We start from the raw sequence: 23,930 nt of genomic DNA, 5'->3' as shown, positions 1-23,930 counted from the left end.
CAGCTATACTCAAATGGGTGTACTTTTCGATATTTACATGATTCCCTCGTCTTCATTGCTTGATTTTGCCAGCAAGAAAGTGTCACTCATAGTCATTGAAATGTCACTCATAATTACACTGAAATTATGAAAATGTCACACATAGCAATCTGAAACCTTGGCAGCTATGTCTATACAACTTGTGGGTGTCATTTCAGTGGTCCGCCTCAAGCCCATTTGTACTGCATCAACATACTCAATGTGTGAGCAAACCACGGGATTATATGCACGTTTTCACAGTTTGTGCTTCATGGTGTTTGAGGAACTGTTGAGCTAGTTGCCATTTCTGCTAAGCTGGCCACAGTGCGATCTCCAGTGTGTCACACAGGACTTCTGTGACACGCTCACCCTATACTATAACTTTCAGCAAATGTAATTTCAATGCATTTCTATTCCGATGCCTAATGTATGCTTCGGTATGATTACGCAGTTTACTTTCGCACATCATTAACACTTACTGACTGCAAAGTATATTGTGCGGTTAAGCTACCATATGCATACATGTTTTGGATTGTGGTACATTACATTATGGAATTGTCTATCTCCTACTTATCCTGCATGGGATTGTTCAGTAGGATTTAGTGGTCCATTATCTCACATTCATGGACATTTGGGTACACATTCAGGGGTTCATTGTCCATTTTACATGTGTACTATTTACACTTTTTTACCCTACACAGGGATGGCAATGGATACTATCTCCACTTGCTCACTATCCACGTGCCTACATGGGGGCTACATACGGTTTTCACCCTTTCACAGGGCTTCGTTGCATGGGTGTCGTTCCCATTTACACTCCTTTTTCTACCCTTCTCTCTGTGTATTTGCTTATGGGTCTTAGTCCCATTCACATTAGCTGACCTCCTATTCTTACAGGTAAGTAATTTGTCTTTTCTCTTGTGCAGCCTTGCAGCTACTTTGTATACATCAAGAAATAATGCATGACACCAGACTCTGTTCACTACTTGGTGGCAGATTATGAATTGGAGTATGATCATTGCTGTGATGCTGAAACAAATCTCACAAATGTAACTAGGTCCGAACATGGGAGCTCTGGACATAAAACAATGACAATGTGGCACATAGTTTTTTCTGATGTGCATTTCTTTGAACACTCTTCTTCACATCATTGTCCTTACAACAAGAATAACAATAATATAAATAATACACATAAATATTAGTGACAATGATAATATAAATATGTTATGACATTAATTAAAAGAACATGGGTAGTTGCTTAGTACTTAAGAGGACACAGCGTTCATTTTTGCATATAAACTCTGTAAACCAAAAGAATGGAAGCTCGAGTCTGCTTTGACGAAATTCTAACTTGTGATCTGCAAGCAGCCAGCCATGTAATGTTTATTTTTTAATACTATTGATCGTACAATACTTCTATCTGAATCGGTGCATGGCTGAAGTGTTAATTCACCTCAAACCACTGTGCCTGCCCTTACAAATAGGTGAACACTACCACCTCTTCGTTATTTCTGTTGTTCTCAGTAGTGGGTATGTCTATCTCCTACTACCTGTTTCATTGTCTCACATCACTCTCTGTGTGGATATTCATGTATAAAATCAAACGTGTGTGTGAAAACTTGTTCCCTGCGCTGCTCTAATGACCTTCTCTACCCTTCTCTAGTGGAAAAAAGGGGAGGGGGGTTGGCAACCAGGGGTATATGTCAAACTGGTACTCGCTTGACTCCCCACTATATCATCATCAGCAGTTGCCAACCATGAAAATAAAGGGGATAAAACTGTGCACAAAAGAAAAAACTCTGTGTAGTTACGTGAGTGACCCTCTAAGCAATAGGACCTTTCCTCCAGAATATGAGTTATAGGACCTACTCAATTAAAAAGAACTGGGCTCCACTAGCACTTCCCACTTTATTCTTTGCCGTGTGCCTGTTCTAATAAAAACCAACATGTTTCATCGCCGCGTTATACATTACCGGCGATTTCATCAAGGTTATTATGGGTCAGCGTTATTCTTGCACTTATCTTTTGATTTTCTCACTTTATTATACCCCTTTATTATACCAGGTCGCCTTATGTTATGGTGCGCACCAGGCTCCCGTAGAAGAAAATGATCTTAAAAGAACCTCTTTTATCCGTATGTGGGTTCTTGTGTCCGCCCTTTGGTCGATATCGTTTGTGCAGTCAGTTGTGGTCTCCGCTCACCCTGCTCGAAGTGTTAATTCAACCAAATGCGCCCAAAACTCAATTAATACTTTTTCCCCAAAAAATCTTTATTTTTCATTTTATCTTGAACAAATACAACTGCAAATGTCACTCACAATACATTGAGATCTACTTACAAATTATAGTATTTTAGACTCTGAGTAACGTTGCAGGCAAACAGAGAAAAGACCATGCATCCAGGCAGCATTTACTGAATTCACTGATTGTAGTAACTCTTCTGACTGTCTCAACCGATTGTAAACAGTTTCACTATCAGAGCCGTGAATCACCACTTCAATATATCTGGGGCACTTGTATTCCTCCAGATGTAGGATGCGGTCTTCTGGTTCATCTCTGTTTAATAACAGTATCTTCTCAAGTTGTGGGTTTATATAATTCTGCTCTTTAGAAAGTATGGGTGCAGGAATTTACCAATTGTTTACAAAGATCTGGCAAATAGGGATAAAAAGATCATGATGCTGCTGTGTGCTGTATGTGTGGCATGTGAGAGATGTACTGGGGGGGGGGGCGGTATAGGCCTCATTTAAATTACGGCGGCCTGTTTCTCTGCCAGGGCAAAAGAGGGAATGACTCCTTCTCCCTGACGGAGCTGCTGCCCGCCAAATTTAGAAATGTCCACTGGCCCAAGGGGACATTTCTAGCATTATCAGGAACCGTCGCTATGGCAGTTCCTGCCAATGGACTGTAAGTTTTATGGATGGCTCCATCAACATGACTGAGCCATACAGCAGACTTGAAATATTTTTTTTCTTCCCAAAAAGGAAATCCCAAAGCCGAATTCTCTTTTTGAAATACAAAAAAAACAGTGCTTCCTCCCCATCCCATGCGAGGGAGCATTTAGCACTTTTTTTATGTTCCTTACCTCCTTCATGGTGGACCGGGCATTGAAAATTGGCAGTATGTCCACCCATCTATATTAGAAGGGCCGACATACAGCCAAACCTCAGACAGCCATTACTTCATGTCACTTCATCAGACCACGGTAGATATAGAGTAGTGTTCACTGTCGTCAAGCCTACGTCCGCCCAATTCTAAATCAGTCTTGTGGACCATAATGTTAGCTATGAGGAAAATCTGTTTCTCACCAGACAGAGTTCCCTCTTTGCCAACATTTAAATCAGGCTGTCTGTATTCTTTGAGATTAGTTGTCTCCACATTACTTACTGAGGCTGGAGCATATGCAGGAGTAGAATTGAAAATATATACACACATTCTTTCAATAATTGTGTTTTGTTTGGAAGAGTTCACACACTGGCTGGTGCAGAAATAAGGATGTATTTTTATTTTGTACGTACTTATTTTTTTATTTATTTCTGTGTGGAATAATTTGTGACTTCAATGCTCATTCGTTTAGCACTTCTCTAAAATTGCATCCTAAAGACTAATATATTTAATCTCTTCTTTGAATTTAGTGTACACCTATAAAGCTGCACGAAAGGACACTTGTGGGGAAAGCCATGGACAGTGTTCCCAGCATGCTTTTTGCACAGATTATACTTATGGATTCTGTTGTCACTGTCAATCTGAATACTATGGAAATGGCAGATATTGTCTACCAAAAGGTAACTATACGATATATTTTCTAAATTATTTTTTGGTCTTTCATTAGCAAACGTAAATGATGCAATTTCCTTTTATCATTTTCTCAGGTGCACCCCATCGTGTTAATGGTAAAGTGAGCGGAAGAATATTTGTAAATGGAGAACTTGTCGAATTTTCGGATGTTGATCTACATGCCTATATTGTTTTAAATGATGGGCGAGCCTACACTGCTATTAGCCACATCCCAACAGTAGCTGCTCGGGGGCTACTGCCATTGTCCCCCATCGGAGGTCTATTTGGTTGGCTCTTTGCTTTAGAAAAGCCAGGCTATGAGAATGGCTTTAGTATTACTGGTAAGTCCTAGCTTCAAAATGCCAAGAGATAAACAGATAAACATTTGCTTGGCATTAACCAAACTGAAGATAGAGAGCTTTTTCAGTTTTTTGAATTTTTAGATTCTTTTTGCAGATGATCTGTTATTGAGTTTGTGTCATCTAGGCATCAAGAAAATTGGCAAGGAGATGTTGGCAAATATGTGACAGTTTCCATATTCTTAGATCTAACCCAGTCTAAACAATATATTCACATACATATAGAAATGGAATGAAAAATGTAAGAAAATACGCGTTGAAATATAAAGTGCATATTGGTGAATCACTAGTGACGTACTATTCATTTCAGTTGATTTGAATGCTAATATATATATTAGGATGTAGGCATAATCAAATGTGATTTATTGTACTTACGGGTGCATCTATTTTTTATTTCAGGTGCTAAATTCACTCACAATATAGAAGTCATTTTCTACCCTGGGGAAGAAAAAATTCATGTTACTCAGACAGCTAATGGACTTGATTCCCAGAATTATTTAAACGTTAAAACAACCATAAAAGGACAGGTTCCATTTATCCCAGAAGATGCCACAGTTCAGATTGAACCTTACAATGAGCTGTACCACTACTCTGGCTCAGGTATGGCATGCCAATATGTATTCTGTTCTGCTAAGATCTAATATATTTGTTGGTTGTAGTCGATGAGTATTCTGTGCATTTGGTAGTACCTTTGTCTTATGATATTTGAAAGTTTTAATTTTACAACACATATTGAGAATTCATTCCACACTTCTATACACCTTGCAGTCTGCAGATTAATGTTCCAGTGCTACCTACCACATATTCTAGTAAAGCCCCCGCGACATTGTCTTGGAAGTCCTCTGACACTTTGTGACCTCTGCAGAATAATCTTTGGTGTGGCTTTCAGTTTCTAATAACATAGATCTGTGATGTCCACATGTGTACCTTGGCTTCTCATGAAAAGTCCAACAATATTCCCAACTGGCTTTTGGAGGAGGGACTGTGCAGTACAGATGGCTTCTAGAGTGGATCCCTCTAGGCCACCAGGGAATACTAATTGACGAGGTGAGTTGGTGTAGGACACTTGTTGCCCAATGCACACTTCTCACCTATAGGAAATGAGCAGCTCCTGCTGAGAGACAGATCAGCAATTCTAGCTTCTTTTCCCTAATTTGATTTTACACTAGCGATAAACTCCTTCTAGCCCACCAAGGAGTCACTGGGTGTAATCACATGAATGGTCTTTCTTAGATTGTCAGCTCCATCCAAATTTATTTCTAATTATGGTCCATCACCTCCTAGTCCACTTGTTTTTTTTAAATAAAATTGTAATTGAAGGGATGATGGCTGAAGGGCTAGCACTCTGCCCTGGCGTCTGCCTAGACCATCACCCATCATTCCACTTCCACTATCTGCAGCCAGTTCCGAGGGTCCAGTGTGATTTAATTCCTGGTTCTGCTAAGCTGTAGTCGCTGTACCTGTCTAGGTTTCCAGGATGGTTGTAGTAAAGCGATGTCCAATATGTAACTTCACCATTACACAAAATGCCTATGGGAATTATTAGAACTATCAAATATGTCACCAATGTGATACTGTGCACAGTCTCCTACTAAGGTCAGTGGGCCACATGCACGTAGGTTTTATTTTGCGAGTTCCAAATAGTAAATGTTTGTGATTCGCTATTAGGAAATCGCAAACACCTATGTTTGAATGTGTCCTTGACACATTTATCGATTACTAATGGGGGGTGGTGGGGGCAATTGACCTACGTCATTAATATTCATTAGGTAGGTTGTAATTTGCAACCCATTGGGAATTGCTAAAAGCACAAGGATAGTTGCCTGCAGGGAACAGTAGTCCAACATGTCTGTGTTTGCTTTTAAATATAGCAACTTTTTTTTGTTTCTTTTAATAAATGCAGCCAGTTTTCCTTAAAGGAAAACGAGATGTGTTTATAAACAAAAATGAAAAGTTTCAGTAAATTTTTTTAAGAGTTGCCAGTATCCTTGGGACCACTGCTAGCCCTTAAAAAAGTTTTTACAACCATTCACAAAGGGGAAGGGGTCCCTTAAGAACCCCTTCCCATTTGCGACTGGACTACCACCTACTTGAAATAGATGGTAAAATACGAATGTTTTGCTATTGCATTTCGGTCGAAAAACATTTGTATATGGCACTGCAAGTTTCTATTCGGAAGAGACACCCTTAAGACGCCTCTTTCTAATCCGAATCGAAAAACCCAAATTGTGATTCAGTAACAAATTACCAAATAGCTATTTAGTCTTTGTACATGCCAAAAAGGCCCTTTTTGCATTTACAAGCGGGCCGATTCTGTTAATCGGCCCATTTACAATCGGCAAAAAGGTATGTGCATTTGTCCCGGGTTTCTAGTGGGTTGTAGTCCGATATAGTTGCTTACAAATTCAGCTTGCTAACTAAGAATTCATACCATCAAATATACTAATTGTTTATTCTTGATAAAACATCGTGAAATTACCACAAAATGCAATGCAAACACGTCATTCAGGGTGCATTTTTCTCTACATACTTCAGCGCCGTCAGTTTTTTTTTGTAAGACCTACCCAAGATATTAACATACTAGTTGAAACTGCAGCCTGGATTTACTCTGTATGCAATGTTTGACTCGAGCAATTATAAATACTACACTAATTTTAAACATGGCAGACCATATGTTTAGTCAGTACACATGCCTAACTTTGTTATGTTAGACAGCTTTTGTAAGCAGTATTGCAGAGTTTCTTGGCCTGTGACAGTCAACAGGGTGCAGACCTTTGTCTGTTAGTTGTGGATTTTTCCATTGGCAGGCTAGGTTGCTTGAAAGGGGCAGATACGTGCTGTGATACAGCCTACAGGATGCCATGAAGGTTTTCTTTTTCTTGAATTATGTGTAGCATAATTTCTGCATGTTGTCATTGGTATTGTCTAAGTAGTCTGGTGTTTCTTCAAGCAATACTCTTCTATGCTACAGTATTGTGGCAGGGAGGTCGTTGTACATTACCTTACTTCAGTGAAGAGAGATTGCTTCATGACCATTCAAGTCCATCTAAATGAGAGTTCATGAAAATTAAATACAAGAAACTCACCCTTACCACTACGATGTTATATGGCTGGGATTGGAACTGAAATTAAAAAAAAAATGCAAGTTTGGGGCTTCTTATCCATGCATTTTTCACAAAACCCCACTGGAATTGTCAGTAAGATCGACCTGCACATATATCGACCCTTCAACAATGCATGATACACATATCTGTGGATTTCTAGCTATACTTCGCTTCACATATACTTGCTGTGATGAATTATTGATAGTCCATATTGTGGAGGTATTATAAGTGAAGGTGGATATTAATACTTTGATATTATTGGTAAAACACTCTTACCAACAGTAGCATAGGGCTCGGTTTTATAGGTAGGCATTTTTTAGCCCCTGCTTCTCAAAGTGTTTTTTTTGTTTCTTGTGTACAGCTGTGACATCTACGACCCGCAGAGAATATTCAGTTTCTTCTGGAGGCGAATCACAAAAATACTATTACCGGTTGCATCAGAACATTACATACGAGGACTGTATTCATGACCAACGAGTTCCTCCAAGCACGCAGAAGCTTCAAGTTGAGCGAGTGTTTGTTTTTTACAGCAGAGAAGAACGTGTCCTTCGATATGCAATGACAAACCATATTGGCCCCGTGCAAGGTATGTTACTTTCTGATAAGTTTTTTTTTTATTTCTTTCTGGTGGCATAACTTCAGCTACATGTTCAGTCTAAAGAGCGGATTTGTAGAAATTGTTTTGTATAGTGCACCAATGATGCTACTAAATACATGTACAAAATAAAAAAAAAATAGTAAATGTTAACACACCCAGTCAACTCTACTGCTTTATCTCAAAACAAAGTACATGTGAAATGGTTGAAAATTGTACAGATGTTCTGGCTTTAGCTCAGTTCTGATGCTGGGTGCAAGAAAAGGGGTAAAGGAAGAATGCCCTTATGCAGCCATTTTATTTGAACTATTTTATATAGTAGGACTCTTAAGAGCTGTGGCCAGGCTTGATAATGTATTTATATTGAAACAGGAATATTTAAAACAGTGGTGGTTCCTCCCTTATGGCGGCGGAGTATCACCTCCCCCTCCCACCCACTGGCAGAGCAGCAAGCATGAAAAATAAAATGGTAATGAAAAGATTTCATTACCAATTTATTTTTTCAGTTCAGCCGAGTGGCAGTGCATGGCAGGGCCACAGCTGCTAATTGGCAGCAGAGAGCTGCGTCTGCTCCAGCTTTAACTGCGCATATCACTTTGGCCGGCTGTCTTGCGACGGCCAGCCTGACATGCACATTTCAAACCTCTCAGCTCAACTGTCTTAGACAGCTGGGTGGAGAGCAGGCGCAGGTCCCCGGTACAAGAGGGAGCATCGAAGAAGCTCGCTACAACCAATCCTGGTGTTTTTTTCATGCTACCTAATATTAGCAGCATTAGGATTAGTTAGGGGAGTTACTCAGAGACTCCTTGCAAGACCAAAGAAGAACACAAGGTTTATTTTTTTATAAAAATGCTTTCATGCAGTGTAAGACAATCGCACTACCTTGGTACAGCCTCGACTCCAGAGCTCTCAATCGTGGCCAATTATAAACAGTTTATAACGGGACCACAGAGAGTTTCTTACAGTGCCTGTAAGTGGGTCAAATATTTCGCCCCACCGATTTATAATTTAAGCAGCCTCTACTGATTTCAAACATGGGATCAGTTACATATGACATTATGAAGTTTATGGCCCTGTTAATATACAGAAACCAAAAAAATCTGATTACTTGAACGTAGGGGGAAGCTTAATTTAGCTATTATTAGACACAAATATCACATTCCCTTTCTCAGACGTATTGATATTAAGTGATTTGCTCATAGTGACATTGATTTTGTTACAGATGCAGCACTAAAATCATCCATCTTTCCCTGGTCTGTGTACCTGTGCTCAAGCGTGGGTTTGGGGGAACTGCTACCACAGGAGGCAGCAATGATCATAAAAATCTGAACTACAGTCTGAAGCCTGGGTTGGAACTTCATCGAACTCATTCATATTTTATGTAAATAAAATTACCAGTTTTCAGCTCTGACCTTGCAATGATCCATTTACAGGAAATTAAGCCGATCAGTCTCTCCATGATGCATGTTTACAAAATAGGAAGTTGGGCAGAAAACCGGTTTAAATTGCATGGTGCTTATGTTGTTCCCTGCAGGTTGCAATGAGTTGCATGTTATAGAGCCGCGGACATGCGAATCACTGCGCTCAAGTTTGCCTGAAAACCCAGCTTGCACGGCACCCTTGGGCCAGACCACAGTATCCTAGCTGGGACGGCTCATCTTGCTTTGTGCCAATAGACAGCTCGAACTAAGTACATAGCATTCCTCCAAAACTTTAAACATGCAACAGAATAGAAGATACAACCAGGCAGTTGCTGCGTTTTCAAATTTGAAACTGATCCTTCACCCAGTTTTGCTACAAAACCGCTGTCGGATATGATCTGGCTAGCTCACTAAGTCTTGAAACTTCTAAGACAGGCAGTCCCAGAAAAGCACTAGCAGTCATAGGGGATAAGCCAGTTAACATGTTGAAAGCAGATACGGCCAGTACAGGTAAGAACCGGGGGGGGGGGGGGCGACGACAGACGACAGGATAGGGAAAATATAATAAATAAATGAAACCACTTACCTTGTGCTCGAGTCGGCGATGCGGCAAGCGCAAGGTAAGTGGGTTTATTTATTTCTTTTATTTTTCCTATCCCGTCGTATGTCGACTTGCCCCACCCCACTGCTCTTACCTGTACCAGCCACACCTGGTTGAAAGGTTGAATTAGGGTGGGCGTGTGAGTCAGCATGGTTGGTGAGACTAGGCTTGGTGCAGTCTTACCATGCATGAAATTGGCCTACTGAGTAGTTAGTCAGAGTCTACATGTATTTTGTGCCCAGTAAATCACTAAGTCATTTGAGAGAAAAAAACACACATGCTTTATTGTCACTTACAGCCAATAGGTGTTTTCCGTGTCAACTACTTCAAACTTCCTAGTGTGATGTGGTGTGTGTATGTAGTTAATTGTAAAATACAATTCTCTCTCAGCAGATGGTACCCATGCACTAAACAAATACACTTGGCCAGCTGGTAAGGTTTTACCCTGCAGGGTCTCCAAGTAGCATCGGGCCAGGGTTCGCGGTGTAGGTTCTTTGAACAGTGCAGCTGAACTTACCTTAGATTACAGTTCAGGAGGTGTCATTCTTGTGTGAATGGAAAAGGGTGGAGGGAACCATCATCACCAAGCTTACCATAGGCCCCAGCAAAGTTGAGTTGCAATGTATCGACTGTAGGCTTTGCACGCTTTACACTGGCTTGATGAGGATATGATATCAAGCACGGGCTGATCAAGGACCAACCTCGTAGTCAAGTTATGTTGTCTCCCCACGGGGTGCACTTAACAGAGAAACTGACATGTGGATCACTGAGCTCACGTTGACTATACACAAACTGAAAAACCTAGCTTACACTGCACTATTTATCACCTCGGGCCAGACCACTAAAACCATGCATCCAGTGGTTACCTCTTTGTGCTGCAACAGACTGGTTGAACCAAATACATAATAGTGCTCCCCAGTGAGCAATAGGCTAGTGTTTTCAAAGTGTGGGACAATGATATCAGAGGTGGCACCAGTAACACTGGCCACAGAAAGCCCATCCTAGCTCACTATAAACTAAGACATATAGAAATACTGCCATCCTTTTGCAAGTCTCGCTTCTTTTTAAATTAGTTGGCACATGCTGCATTCACTTATGCTTCTTATGTTTTTCCCTTCCTGGAACATGGCCCAAGTATCTGTGTCAGTCCACTACTCCATTATTGGCCTGCATCAGCCCATGCGATACATGTGCTCTCTTGTGGGCCACGATTGTTTAAAGTGAAGGACTTGGATCCCGCACATTACTTCCCATATGTTGGCTTCAGTGTCACTCTTCTTTGCAGCCTCCTAATTAGCTAGTACGGGGCAAGCATCACTTACGTTCCTTTCTTTGGAACACGGACCAAGCACCGATTGATTCAACTTAATTAGTGGACTCCTACTGCCCAAGCTGTGATTGAGTTGCTATTTATTCTTCTCCACTATCACTCCCCATTCCCCTGTCTGGTACTTCCTCCACCCCGCAGGTCCTTAATTTTGTTTTCCTCATACCCCCTCCTCCTGCTGTCCATTATTGCTGCTCCCTCCATATGTTGCTTCCTCCCCTCTGGATTCTTTACACATATTGCACAGCAGCATGGGTTGATGTATACCATGGCAAAAAAAAAATGCTATTATTGTCAACACTGGCCGTATCATTGAGTTTTTATTCCTTGATTTTAAGCCATTTGGACAGCAGCTCGTACTGCTGTGTAACATGACCTTAAAATATTGGTAAACGCCAATAGATCTTGACCTGTTGTCTTTGCCAATGCTGGTTTCTTATTGTCTAAGCCCTGACTATAATGCATGTCTTTTCCATCAGACTCCCTGTGTACTTATCGTCCATGTTGCTTTGGGCCCCCACACTCTTCCCTTCATCTTGCTGTACCCTTTGTGTTACTTGCCCACCCACTGTCCTTGTTGTTGCGTGCCTCCTCCCACTGTCTTGATTTGTTGCACACCCTTCCACCTCCTCCCTCTTTCTGTATTGGTGCTTGCCCCCACCCACTGTTGGTGTTGTTGCTTGCCCCCTTGATCTCTGTGTTGTTGACCTCTCTTCCCCCTCCAGCCACCCTCCTTCCGTGTTGCCTCTTAACCCCACCACGCAATCCACAAAAAAAGGTGCCATGCCATGGCCAGCGTTGGCCACATCAAAGGCCTCATACTTCCTCCATCGTATTGTCGAATGTGCCCCACACTACAAACAAACAAGCATTTGCAATGGTATAGGTCTCGCATTTGCGAGAGTTTCAGCTATTGGCATTGTAAACGACAATGCCTTTTATTTATCTGTTTTGATAATTAACGCAAGAATTAAAGGCATTGTCATTTACAATGTGAATAGATCAAACTCTTATAAGTGCGACACCTATTTCATTTCAAAGAAGCGGCCGCCATTGTCCCGTGCTGCTTGGAAAGTGAAAGAGCGCATGGCGCACTGAATGTTGCAGGAAAGCATGTTGTGTCTGCAGTAGGAGAAACTCATTAAAGAAAATAGTGCTTACAGGCTAAATAAGACATACCGTGTACCAGCAGTAGAAGGGCCAGTCCGCATGGGAGGTTACAAATGAATACAAGGCGATACTAAGGAGGGACTAACAAGCCTATTAATGAATCAGAAGCAAGCATTTACAAAGGACAATGACACAAGCCAATGAGAAATATGGGCGGAGAAGGGCCGAGCTTCACATTCATGCTTGAATACAGCATGCCTCGCAGAGCAGCGCATGTGCTGCCCAGGCTCAACCTAAAAAGCGCTTGGTCATAGAGCATTTATTTCTTACTTTCAGCAATGCTGCCCAATAGCTTTTATGTTTTGCAACATGGCTAAAAACATTCCCAAAGCTAATAGCTCTTGTTGATGAGAGCTATTTGCTTTGCCAATGCTTCTTACTTCACTTCACACAAGGGAGGCAAAATGGCCATGAGTAGCAATTTATAATAATTAACCATTTGAAAAAGAATGGCACAGTGTCCGTCGGATGTTTCCTTGGTAAAACACAACCCTACTAGCAAACTTTATTTCATGACTTGGGACATTCTGAATTTGCTGAAACATCTTGTTCATGCAATTGCATGGAGATCTTGGTGAAATATGCATGATGTGCACCTTTAATGTATGGAGAGTGTCAATAATAAGCAATATTAGGCGTAGGCACTTTTTATGGCAAAAAACTTGGCCTGGGGACGTTTTTGCTACGCTGTTCTCTTTTTTTTTTTTTGCACTTATTCTGCGTAAAATGTATTCTTGTCCATAATGGACACCAGGCACGTTTCTTATTTCACTAACTGTCCGATTTGCATTTTATTTAATTTTTCCAAAATTTTACCTAGTCTTTTGAAAAATGTGCATAATTCTACAATAGGAAATAACATGAGTTTCCACATACTTAATGAAAACTGCTCAGATGTAGCATATGTAAATTTAGGATTAGATGATTTCAAAAGTGCACAACCAAGGCGTACGAGATGTGGTCTAGTGGCTGAGTTATAGTACATGGGTTTTAATTTTGCCACTGGCAACAGACTTGTGATTCTGTACAAATCATTTAGTTTCAATGTGTGTAAAATTGTAAACATATGGAATGTGATACAATTGTAAAAGGACTGCAATGCAATGAATTGTTTTTAGAATGCTTTATGTGGAATGTTATATATGTGTGATAGAAGGGAAAGGGTGTAAGGATTCTAAAAACAGCAGTTGGGAAGTTGCTGCCTAAGGGAACAGCTGGAGGACACTGACCTTATCAATAAAACCCACCTTTAAGCAATCGAGATGGAAGACTCAGTAGTGGCTGCAAGGTGTGTGTCCTCCAGTATCCCTTTGAGGAGTCTGAACATGGGGGGTGCTGTCGGCAGGTGCTTGTTGTGGGTTTCTGAATTCCTGGTTGGCATTTATGGTCCAGTCCAGTGCCGATGGATGTGGACTGCAGCAGCAGCATCGGAGGTGTTGTGGTGCACTGTTGACACCATTTAGCATCCAATTGACAAGTGGTTTGTTGTGGGAGAGTGCTTAGGCATGGGCCGGTAGCGGGTCAATCGCTCGAGTTCAAGCATGTGCAATTCAAGGAGATACAACTTAAGAGAATGTGCTTAACCCAGACACAGGCCCCAGATTGGAGCTCAGGCACGCGCATTCTAACTACACGCACATGAACAAAGCATTGTCCTGAATAAACTGATATTGTTTTATAGAACAGGAAATACGATCCAGAGTGTACGTAGTTAGTTCTGGAAAATACATATGAAGTAGCTGGATCAGAGGTTGTTTGGTATAATATTGGATCCTAATCATCCCAACAAAATTTTGTTTACTGAATCAAATTGTAAGTCTGGCCAGGAATAGGAACAATTGTTTCAGAGTGTTTTCTCATCTGAATTGGGATGTTTGAAGGGTATTGTCATAAAATTATACTTAAATACTTTGTAAAACCAATTATGCATAAGGTTAGAAATGTACCTATAGCCATGAGAGCGGTCTTACGGGAAGAGTGGAACAGGTTGGAAAGTGAAGGCATTATTGAGTGAGGAGAATTTGCTGAGTGGGTAAGTCCTTCAGGTTTGGGAAAAAAGTTGGATGGCAAGATACATGCATCGATCTGAAAAAGTCAATTTGGGTGGATTGGTATTTACTTCCAAACATTAATGAAATGTTATTTACCATTGGTGAAGCGAAGTTGTTTTCTACACTTGATTTGTCCCAAGCCTATCATCAGATTGTTACATCAAACCTAAAAACATTTAACATACTTCATAACGGCCAAGTTTTTGTACGAATGCCGTTGGACTTGCCTCTTACTCTGCAGTCTTCCAAAGGATTATGCAGAAGTTGTCTGGGGAAAGGCTTTGATCACAATACTAACTTAGTTGAAGTATTGAAATTATTTAGTGATGCTGGATTAACAGTAAATTTGAATAAGTGCAAGTTTGCAGCTGAACAGGTGAAATATTTGGGTCATGCCGTCTCAGAAGGTGGTACAAAAGGGGGTGGTGATGGACGGAGCATCCGAATCAATCAAACACTCACACCCAGTCAAAAGATCTGGGTTTGATCCATCACCGTTCTTTAGCCCACTCTGCCACCCCAGTTCAGACATGGCTATATGCAAATCAGTCTGACCCTGTGCCTCATGGGAACAGTCCAGCCCGAACTGCCAAGCCATGTCTTCCCTGGACCGGAAACAAGCTTCCGAGGACCGGTTTCTGGCATTCCAGCCGTCTTCAGCCCTGCTTGCTTGAATCCAGTGGCAAAGTGAGCAAGTGACTCACGTCTGAGCATACCCTGCCACACTTATGGCGGCCAAAAGTGGTGCAAAAGGGGGTGGTGATGGACGGAGCATCCGAATCAATCAAACACTCACACCCAGTCAAAAGATCTGGGTTTGATCCATCACCGTTCTTTAGCCCACTCTGCCACCCCAGTTCCGACATGGCTATATGCAAATCAGTCTGACCCTGTGCCTCATGGGAACAGTTCAGCCCGAACTGCCAAGCCATGTCTTCCCTGGACCGGAAACAAGCATCCGAGGACTGGTTTCTGGCATTCCAGCCGTCTTCAGCCCGGCTTGCTTGAATCCAGTGGCAGAAGTCCAAAAATGAGGTTGGTGGAGGCAATAAAAAAATGCTCTGCCTCCAATAAATAAGAAACAATTGAGATAATTCTTGGGAATGCCTGAGTACTACGCTAAGTTTATTTAACATTTATCGGATTTCACTAGAGAGAGAGGCGAGATTTTTAAGAAAAGATTAAGATTTGTTTGGACTTCAGAAGGTTAGGATGCTTTTGCACTAATTAAGAACAATAATGTAAATGGTGTGAATTTGAAGCCTTTCGATGAGAAAGACCGGCCTATAATAGTTACAAATGTCAGTGTGTATTGTTTAGGAGCGGTTTTGATGCAGGAAAGGAATGGTAAAGAAAGAGTGGTTGTGTTTGCTTCTCATACTCTTAAGGGAGCTGGAAGAACGTACAGTGTAATTGAAAAAGAGGCTGTAGCATCTTGGTGGGCTATCAATCATTTTAAAATTTACATTTGGGGAAGTGCATTTGAGTTTAAGACTGATCGTAAGCTGATAGTTGAATAATTTACCACCCAGGGGGATGGTAAGGCTACACCTATGTTTGCGGGAATATCCCTTTGAAGTTAATATGTGCCAGGACATACTGATATCAACGCTGAATGTTTATCTCACTTTCCATTTCAAGTGGAGCATACTATGAGAGATGGTTGTGAAGGTGATGAGGAGGTGTTTGTGGCTGCTGTGTCAGAATATTGTAATGGAGTTAATACAGATGAAGAGTGGAATTGTGAAGTTGAATTGGATGAAGAAATGTTGGTGATCGAAAAATGTTTGGTTGAAGATTGGCTAAGGGAACCAGTTTTGTTATTGAATAATTATAAAGCTATTTAGAGTGAATTGGTAGAGATTGATAAATTGTAGTGTGGTGATAATTTGGGTGTTGCAGTCAAATTGAGGGAATGGTTGACTAATCTATTACATAAAGGGCATAGAAATCAGTTGTGGTGGCCTAGTATGGAAAGAATAATTGAGAGATTTGTGAGAAATTGTTATCCTGAACTAGAAGTGAAAAGTCGCATAAGTCTCAAACGCCAATACCACCTGTGGAATTCCCAAATGGGCTGTGGCAGAAATTGGGGTTGTATATCTGTGGCCCGTTCCATGTTAAGGGATGTTCAGGAAAGTATGCCTTAGTATTGATAGACTATTTTTCTAAATGGCCTGAAATGAAATTTGTGAATTATGTAAATTCCAAAAGTGTTGTGGAGTTTTTGGGTGATGTGTTTGCACAAGAAGGGAGGCCACAGGAAATAGTAACTATTAACGGTCCCCAATTTGTGTCAAGACAAATGGAGGAATTCCTACAGAGGAATTGTGTTTCTCACCATCTTAGCGCTTTGTATCACCCAAGAGAAAATCGTTTGGTGGAAAGAATTAATCTGGTTTTGTCAGAGATTATGCAGTTGGATGCAGGCAGTGAGTTACCTTGCAAGGGAGAGTTTAAAAAGATTCTGTGAAATTATATAACCACACCACATTCAGCCACTGGAGTTTAACCTTTTTGTTTATTAAAAAGGCAGAGAACCTCATTCAAGAGTGAATCTGGGTTGCATGAAGGGTAATTTGTCAGTGGGATGTGATTTGGAGAAAGTAAAAGAAAGAGTGAATAAATATCAAAATATTTATCAGTTGAGGAATGAGAAGATTTCAAAATGCAAATCATGTTAATTTATTTTAATTTAATTGGGTCAAGTACAAGAGAGGAAGGATGGGAAGGAAGAGTTAATATGTTTGGTCCTCACCATGTAAAGTTATTAAGGTAAAAGGAAATACTGTAGAGTTGCAAAATGGTGATGTATGGAATGCTCGTAAATTAGCATTGTTATTCTACAGAAGAGCAGGAACTAAATAATAATTATGAACATTTTTCTTATTGTGAATATTATAGTATTATCAGTTATATATATTATAAGTTATTAAGCGTATACCTTGTTGGGGAACAGTATTTAGACATGTTTCTTCCTTCATTGATTATTAATGCTTGTAAGGAAGGGGGATATGTTCTATTTAGAATTCTTTATCTAGAATGTTACGTTTATGTAATAAAAGGGAAAGGGTGAAAGGATTCTAATGACGATTCAGAAAAGGGGGTGGTGATGAACAGAGTGTCTGAATTAAGCAGACCACTCTTACCCAGTCCAAAGATCAGGGCTTGATCCATCACCGTTATTTAGCTCACTGCCCCATCCCAGCTCAGAACCTGGCTATATGCAAATTAGTCTGTCCCTGGCCCAGTGCATCATGGGAACAGGGCGGACCAAACTACCAAGCCAATTCTTCACCAGAAAGGATACAAGCTACCGGGGACCGGTTTCTGGCATTTCAGCCTCGTCGGCCCGGCTTGCTTGAATCCTGATGGAGCAGTGAGCAAGGGACTCATGTCTGAGTATACCCTGCCACACCTATAGTGGCCAAAAACGATTCAGAAAAGGGGGTGGTGATGAACAGAGTGTCTGAATTAAGCAGACCACTCTTACCCAGTCCAAAGATCAGGGCTTGATCCATCACCGTTATTTAGCTCACTGCCCCATCCCAGCTCAGAACCTGGCTATATGCAAATTAGTCTGTCCCTGGCCCAGTGCATCATGGGAACAGGGCGGACCAAACTACCAAGCCAATTCTTCACCAGAAAGGATACAAGCTACCGGGGACCGGTTTCTGGCATTTCAGCCTCGTCGGCCCGGCTTGCTTGAATCCTGATGGAGCAGTGAGCAAGGGACTCATGTCTGAGTATACCCTGCGTTCTAATGACGGCAGTTGGGAAGTTGCGGCCGATGGGAATGGCTGGAGGACACTGACCTTATCAATAAACTCACCTTTAAGCAATCGAGGTGAAGGAATCCTTATAATGCAATTGCTCAATTGAAAAAACACGGAGCTCCTCATTAGTGGTTGTTGCACAGCAAGCATCACGCTATCCAAATATCAATATATAGATACAAGACTCGTCTTAAAAACAAGATATAATAAATTGGCAGTGGAGCCTGAAATGTAATCCTCTTAGCCAAGGCAGGTCTGGGTAATATTCAGTTGTGCATCTGATTTTTTTTTTAATCTTCTTTTTGTTGACTGTTATACAACAATTTACATTCCTGGGTGGAAGGAACAGGACAGTAACATTCCACTTATGTGACGTGTCGTTTGCATATACATCAATTATTATCATAATTTAATGACATCATTGAAAAGCTTCAAACAGTTAGTAAATATCAGTGTCGCAGTTAATGCTAAATTGCAGATACTCCCTTCTGAGTTTTTTTTGTGCTAACAAAGCAGACCTCCTTTAACATAATCCAATGGTCAAATGATCACCTAAACCATTGCAGATTGTGTGGGCCGTAAACTTAAAAATACATTGCTTTTCGGAATGAAATGTGACCAGCTCAGTTCCCTTCTTTTCAGTTTTCAGTGGTGGTTGTTAAATCAGTTTTTCACATTAATTAAAAAGCAGCCACTCTTCTTCCTAGTTAATTCATGAATAACTCCACCGTGTATTGCTAGAACCTGCGGGAGACATGACAATTGAACTTTATAAGCTTGCTAAAATAAATATTCTGAGCTTGTGTGCAATACATAATGGTGAATATGAGTTGGAAAGATACTACTCCATAAAGCAGAGAAAGTGTTATCTTTTCAGTAATTAAGGTACCTTCCTTGAGCAGTACAATATGAATCCACTTTTACCGAAGTCTGCTTTTTAGTGACCACACCATACATTTTGGAATAAGCTATTAAAGAAACTGGTGCACAGTGTGATCAGCCTCCTTTGTCATATAAATCTGTAACAGTTTAAATTCTATTTCTTCTTCCTACCTAGAGCCCAAGGAGATGCCAATGGTGGTGCATATTCTTCTCTGTCGGCTGGTGTTCTCCATGTCGCTACATCGGTCAAAACAACAACCAACAATAGCCAAGCAGAGAGTCTGAGTCTAGGACTAGTTATTCAATGAGGGCAAGAAGACCCATAAAAACTCAGTTGAAACTGGTTACACCATGTAATTTGTAGCAAGACCATGTTTACGTGATGAGGAGAGAAGAACCAGTCAGTTTTGGGGATGGCCACAATAGTTGCATGTGTAAAATTCCTAAATGTCCTGGTTTCCAAGACCAAGACTAGCAATGCCATCACAAAAGTAGAACTACGAAAGCAATGCTGTCAGCAAGTGGTAGCGTTGGCAGGCTGTATAAAGCCAAGCTCCAGACCACCATAAGCAATACAGAATTCAAGAGCAGTTTTTGAAAGTGGAACCTGAGAGTAGTACATTTATTATACCATCTTAACATCAAGGTTATGAAGATGTTTTTTAGAGGGATTAAGAAGTACTTTAAAAAAAAGTTATATTTTAAAGTCCTTACTGGTCCAAATGATAATAAAAATGTCTACAGAGTTCAACTCTGTTCTAGTAAGATAAATTAGCAGTTAGCTTGTGAAATTATATAAAAAACGATTTCTTGGCTCAAAATAGGCTGTTGTGAAAACCAAGCTGGCAAGCAGCACAATTGCAACAATATTTTAAAACCAGTTTTACCATTGGAGGTTAGGTGCCTTCAAGTCCCTCCACCTCAACATTGTCTTCCTTGGCCCCAGAAAACAAAAGCTTCTGTGTCTCAGTAGCTATTTAATCTGCCATGCCCTTCTTTGGAACACAATACAATATGTTGGGTTGAACTGTATTAATGAAATGAGTGAATGATATAGTGTGACTATGTTTGCTGATGTTTTCTATTCACGATTGCTTTTATAAACAAGCTTCCGTCAGCATTGGGATATTTAAGTTGCCGCTTTCAACTGAGCACATGGGGCAGAAATCATATTGAACATCTCCCTAAATGGTGGTATATTAAGATGACGCCTCGTCCTGGGGTAGTAAGCGCTATGTGAATGCAATTACAGCTACAATGATCTGGCATTCATTGCCCACTTCAACTGTATCACTCCATTGAGCGTGTAAAGTACAGGGTACTGCTAGATTCCTGATTGGATAAAGTCGAGAAGGTTTCATCTGTTCTCTTTGGCTGGCGATAGTTGCTGGAGTCCTGTCAAGGACTGATATCATGTTGATGTTTGCAGTTTGCTAACGATGTGTAAGATTAGTTGTGTTTAGTTTGTTAGTCATCTGGAAAAAATGCTCTTGAGGCACAAAGTGCTGACAAAGTTGAATAATTCCAGAGCCTATTACTCTTCTTGTGTGTTACTTAGATAAGTTAGTCTCAATCGGCTCCCATGACTCTTCAAGTTGAGATTAACTCCTTCTGTGGGCTCCCTACTGTGTAGTCTCAGGCTGACTAGACTCGTTCAATTATTCCTCCTGTCTTTTGGTAGTGCCTGGCTTTAACTCCATGCATGAACCTGTTCAGAAGTAGAATACCACTGTGTTGGTGAGAGAAGAGGAGGTATGTCAGAATACCAATAAGGTAAAAATTGTCTGACATTACCTTTGTGACCTAAATATTGTTAACTAAACTATTTCTCCTTTCGGTATATTCTATTACAAACCCAAATTGAGGGATATTTTGGTAAACATAATTAAGTATTTTAGTCCGACTGTGTTTAGGCAGCAATATGCTGGTACCATACTGAGTGACGAACAGTGTTGCAAGATGAAGCGAAGAGGATTCCTCCTGGTGTTCACATGCAATCCTACTGCCCCATCTCTGAAACACTGTAGTTGCAAGCAGTGCAGCCATCCAGTGGCACTTCCCCTTATATGTTCTTCTCTTTGGCTGATCGCTGAAGGCAGCCTTTCTCAGAGATGGATCTGATAAAGCAAAACCTGAACTTCTTACCCCAGACCAAGTTTTTGAGGGACAGTCGTCCACACTGACATTCTTGGTCCAGTTCACAGCCCTGGGCCCTATTGTGGTCACTGACCGATCGGAATATCTACTATCAAAACAGAAACAGCTGCACTTTTACTCTTTGAGTTGGACCGACATGCCACACACACATTGGAGCCCACTTGGTTTCCAAAAATGCAATTGAAAGCCTCAATTTTAGAATTTTTCGTATACCTTCAGTGCCAACTTGAACACCAAGAAGGTTGTTCTGCCACTGTTGGTATGGCCTGCTCGCAAATGCTGAAGTACTCCACAATCAGGTGCACAGCAAGCCATTGTCCTTTGGGAGACCTATCCTACTTTCCTCTACCAGCTCTACTCGCTAATAAATCCAGCCATACAATCACAGCATGTGAGGCACTTGCCAATCAATTTCCAAGACCACCTCCCATCATGATGTCACATCTGCTGGAGTCGGACAAAAACAAGGAGGCCAAATCTGGTGAAGGAGAGTATTAGAGAGCACACCCAGCTAAGTGCTGCTAGGCGATTCTTCAGATGGCATTAGAGGCATTGTGTATTGATACTGCCTCTACTACATAGTATAGACATCTAGAATTGCATATATATGATTCTGTTTTCAATCTGTGTACTACTGTATCAGAGTTTCTAACCCCTAACACCTAGATTGCTGGAAAGAGGGTACCATCATTTCTAGTTGGAGTTCAAAACAAATAGGGACAATGGCTCGCTAGTGGTAAATGACAGACCTCGCAGAGGGTACTGCCCAGTAACTTATTGCCCCAGAAGCCTAAGAAAAAGGCATAATAACTCATCTTGCAAACACCACGGAAATTACATCTTCCACACAGTAAGAAATACTACTAAGGCATTACACTTTGGCCTCAACTTTGCCATCCTGTGTTCATAAAGACCACGGTCCTTGTCACAGCCTTTTTATGACTGCAGAAAGTCTACTGCTACCTGGTTTGGATTAATGGCTAGTCAGAACAACTAGTCAAGACTCCTTGCGTGCTAGCAGAGTCCAGCCGGGCCCTCATTCTTTTAAAGCTAGAGTTCTAATTAAGCCATTCTAAATCTTCCTGTTTCTTCGGGTTGTGGGGGCGTTATCTGGGCCCTTATGGATTTAGGATTCACAAGTGAGTTTTCTTCCATTCAAAGAGTACTGTCCATCAAAGTGACTTGCCTGGGCTGTCAGTTCAAGACTGTCCCAGTACACCCATCTTTCATTCCATCTCTGAGATGATGGGTCCATTTTTCCAACTGCTGCCTGGTATCAGAGTTGGGGTGGTGGAAGAAGCTTCCCACACTGCTCTCTCTGTTAGTGTTCCCACACTGCTCTCTCTATTAGTGCTTTGAGGAATAGATAGACCTATCCCTTCATGACAGTTATGGTTGACATTAACAGTACTGTAGCCTCCTTACAGTATGCACTGGAAACCTGGCAGCATGGTTGTGGGAGTGGCCCATTAGCCAGGTCCTGTTTCTGCTGGCCGTGAGCATTGTTTGGGTCCGCAAACAGCAGCAAAGAATGAACCTACATGGTCAAAGCTCCTGCAAATGGGAGGTCCACAAAGAAGCCATTAATAACATTTTCAGACTTGTAGGCACTGTGCCGTCAGTACCTTGCAACCCACTAAAACATAGAAACCACTGGCATCCTGAATAAGCTAAAATCCAGGTTCTCTGGAGCCACTGAAATTTCGAACACACATCTTAAAAACAGTTCAATGCGTTCTTTACAATTCAATTTAAGAAAATAGGAAATGGAAATAATGCAGCCTGGTTCCTGAACACATCGCGTGCAACCGGGACCTACATGAGGGGCGTGCTCTATTAAATGATCTTTCAGTGTCCTTGTGCGATATTTGATAAAAGGTCAAATCGAAGTCATAAAGCATGCTAGTGACGCGTAGCAACTGTCTTGGTAACTTTGGGATGTGTTTTTGTTCTTATAATTTAATGCAATGGAGTAGTAAATTACTTAACAATACTTAACAAACTCTTGCCCCTCAAAAACGAATTGTGTAGGATATACAACTCTTGAGTTTTAGTCTCTGGGCAGTGGTTGTTGGGGGCCCACACTTTGGAGTGGCACACAAACCGACTTCTTTGGTGTGGGAAAATGTGGTTCTGTTGCACTACCCTCCCTACCACCACCCCCCCCACACACACACTTTTTGCCTGGCTTTTGATGCATCTCTGACTTTAGAGTACTGGGTCCTGGTGGTCCAGGTTCCCAGTATCTGTGTTCTTTCCCTAAAACAAATTTCCGCCATTGCTACTTCTGGCTCCATGTAAGTCCCTAGTGGGTAGTATCCTGGGTACTTGGGCCTGGAGGCTGAAGAGGGTCCCCTGGGACCCTCTCACTAGGACCATGTCACAGCCCCTGCAGCTAGATGGCTCTGTGAGGTAAAACAAAATTACCAAGTCGACATGGCACACTTGCTGCATGCATGCCAGCTAGCACTGATTTAGATATAGGTAGGTCACCCTGTATGCAGGCCTTACCAGCCCTAAGACGGGATGCCATGTATATCCCAGGTGTGGGCATATCTGCATGAGAATATATGCCTCAACAATTATAGTGCCTATTCCTTAATATTGTAAGTGGCAGGGAATCCCTAGAGAGTGCATGGGTTGGGAACTTGAGAACTCTAGTTCCACAGCACCATGATGTATTCACTGAACC

General features: G+C 41.3%; 1 protein-coding gene across 1 annotated transcript in view; it reads left to right on the top strand.

Annotated features, from left to right (window-relative positions):
* Nucleotides 1-23,930, top strand: part of NID2 (nidogen 2) — a 251,912-nt gene that overhangs the window by 103,833 nt on the left and 124,149 nt on the right. Inside the window, exons 5-8 of the mRNA XM_078659743.1 lie at nt 3,654-3,803; nt 3,891-4,136; nt 4,554-4,754; nt 7,620-7,844. Coding sequence (XP_078515869.1) covers nt 3,654-3,803; nt 3,891-4,136; nt 4,554-4,754; nt 7,620-7,844 — 822 coding nt within the window. The remainder of the gene's footprint in view (nt 1-3,653; nt 3,804-3,890; nt 4,137-4,553; nt 4,755-7,619; nt 7,845-23,930) is intronic.

Source organism: Lissotriton helveticus, chromosome 9 (genome assembly GCF_964261635.1).
Source record: "Lissotriton helveticus chromosome 9, aLisHel1.1, whole genome shotgun sequence".
In the NCBI taxonomy this organism is placed as follows: Eukaryota; Metazoa; Chordata; class Amphibia; order Caudata; family Salamandridae; genus Lissotriton; species Lissotriton helveticus.
The sequence above is the reverse complement of the archived record's forward strand: the minus strand, read 5'-3'. Positions and strand labels throughout refer to the sequence as shown.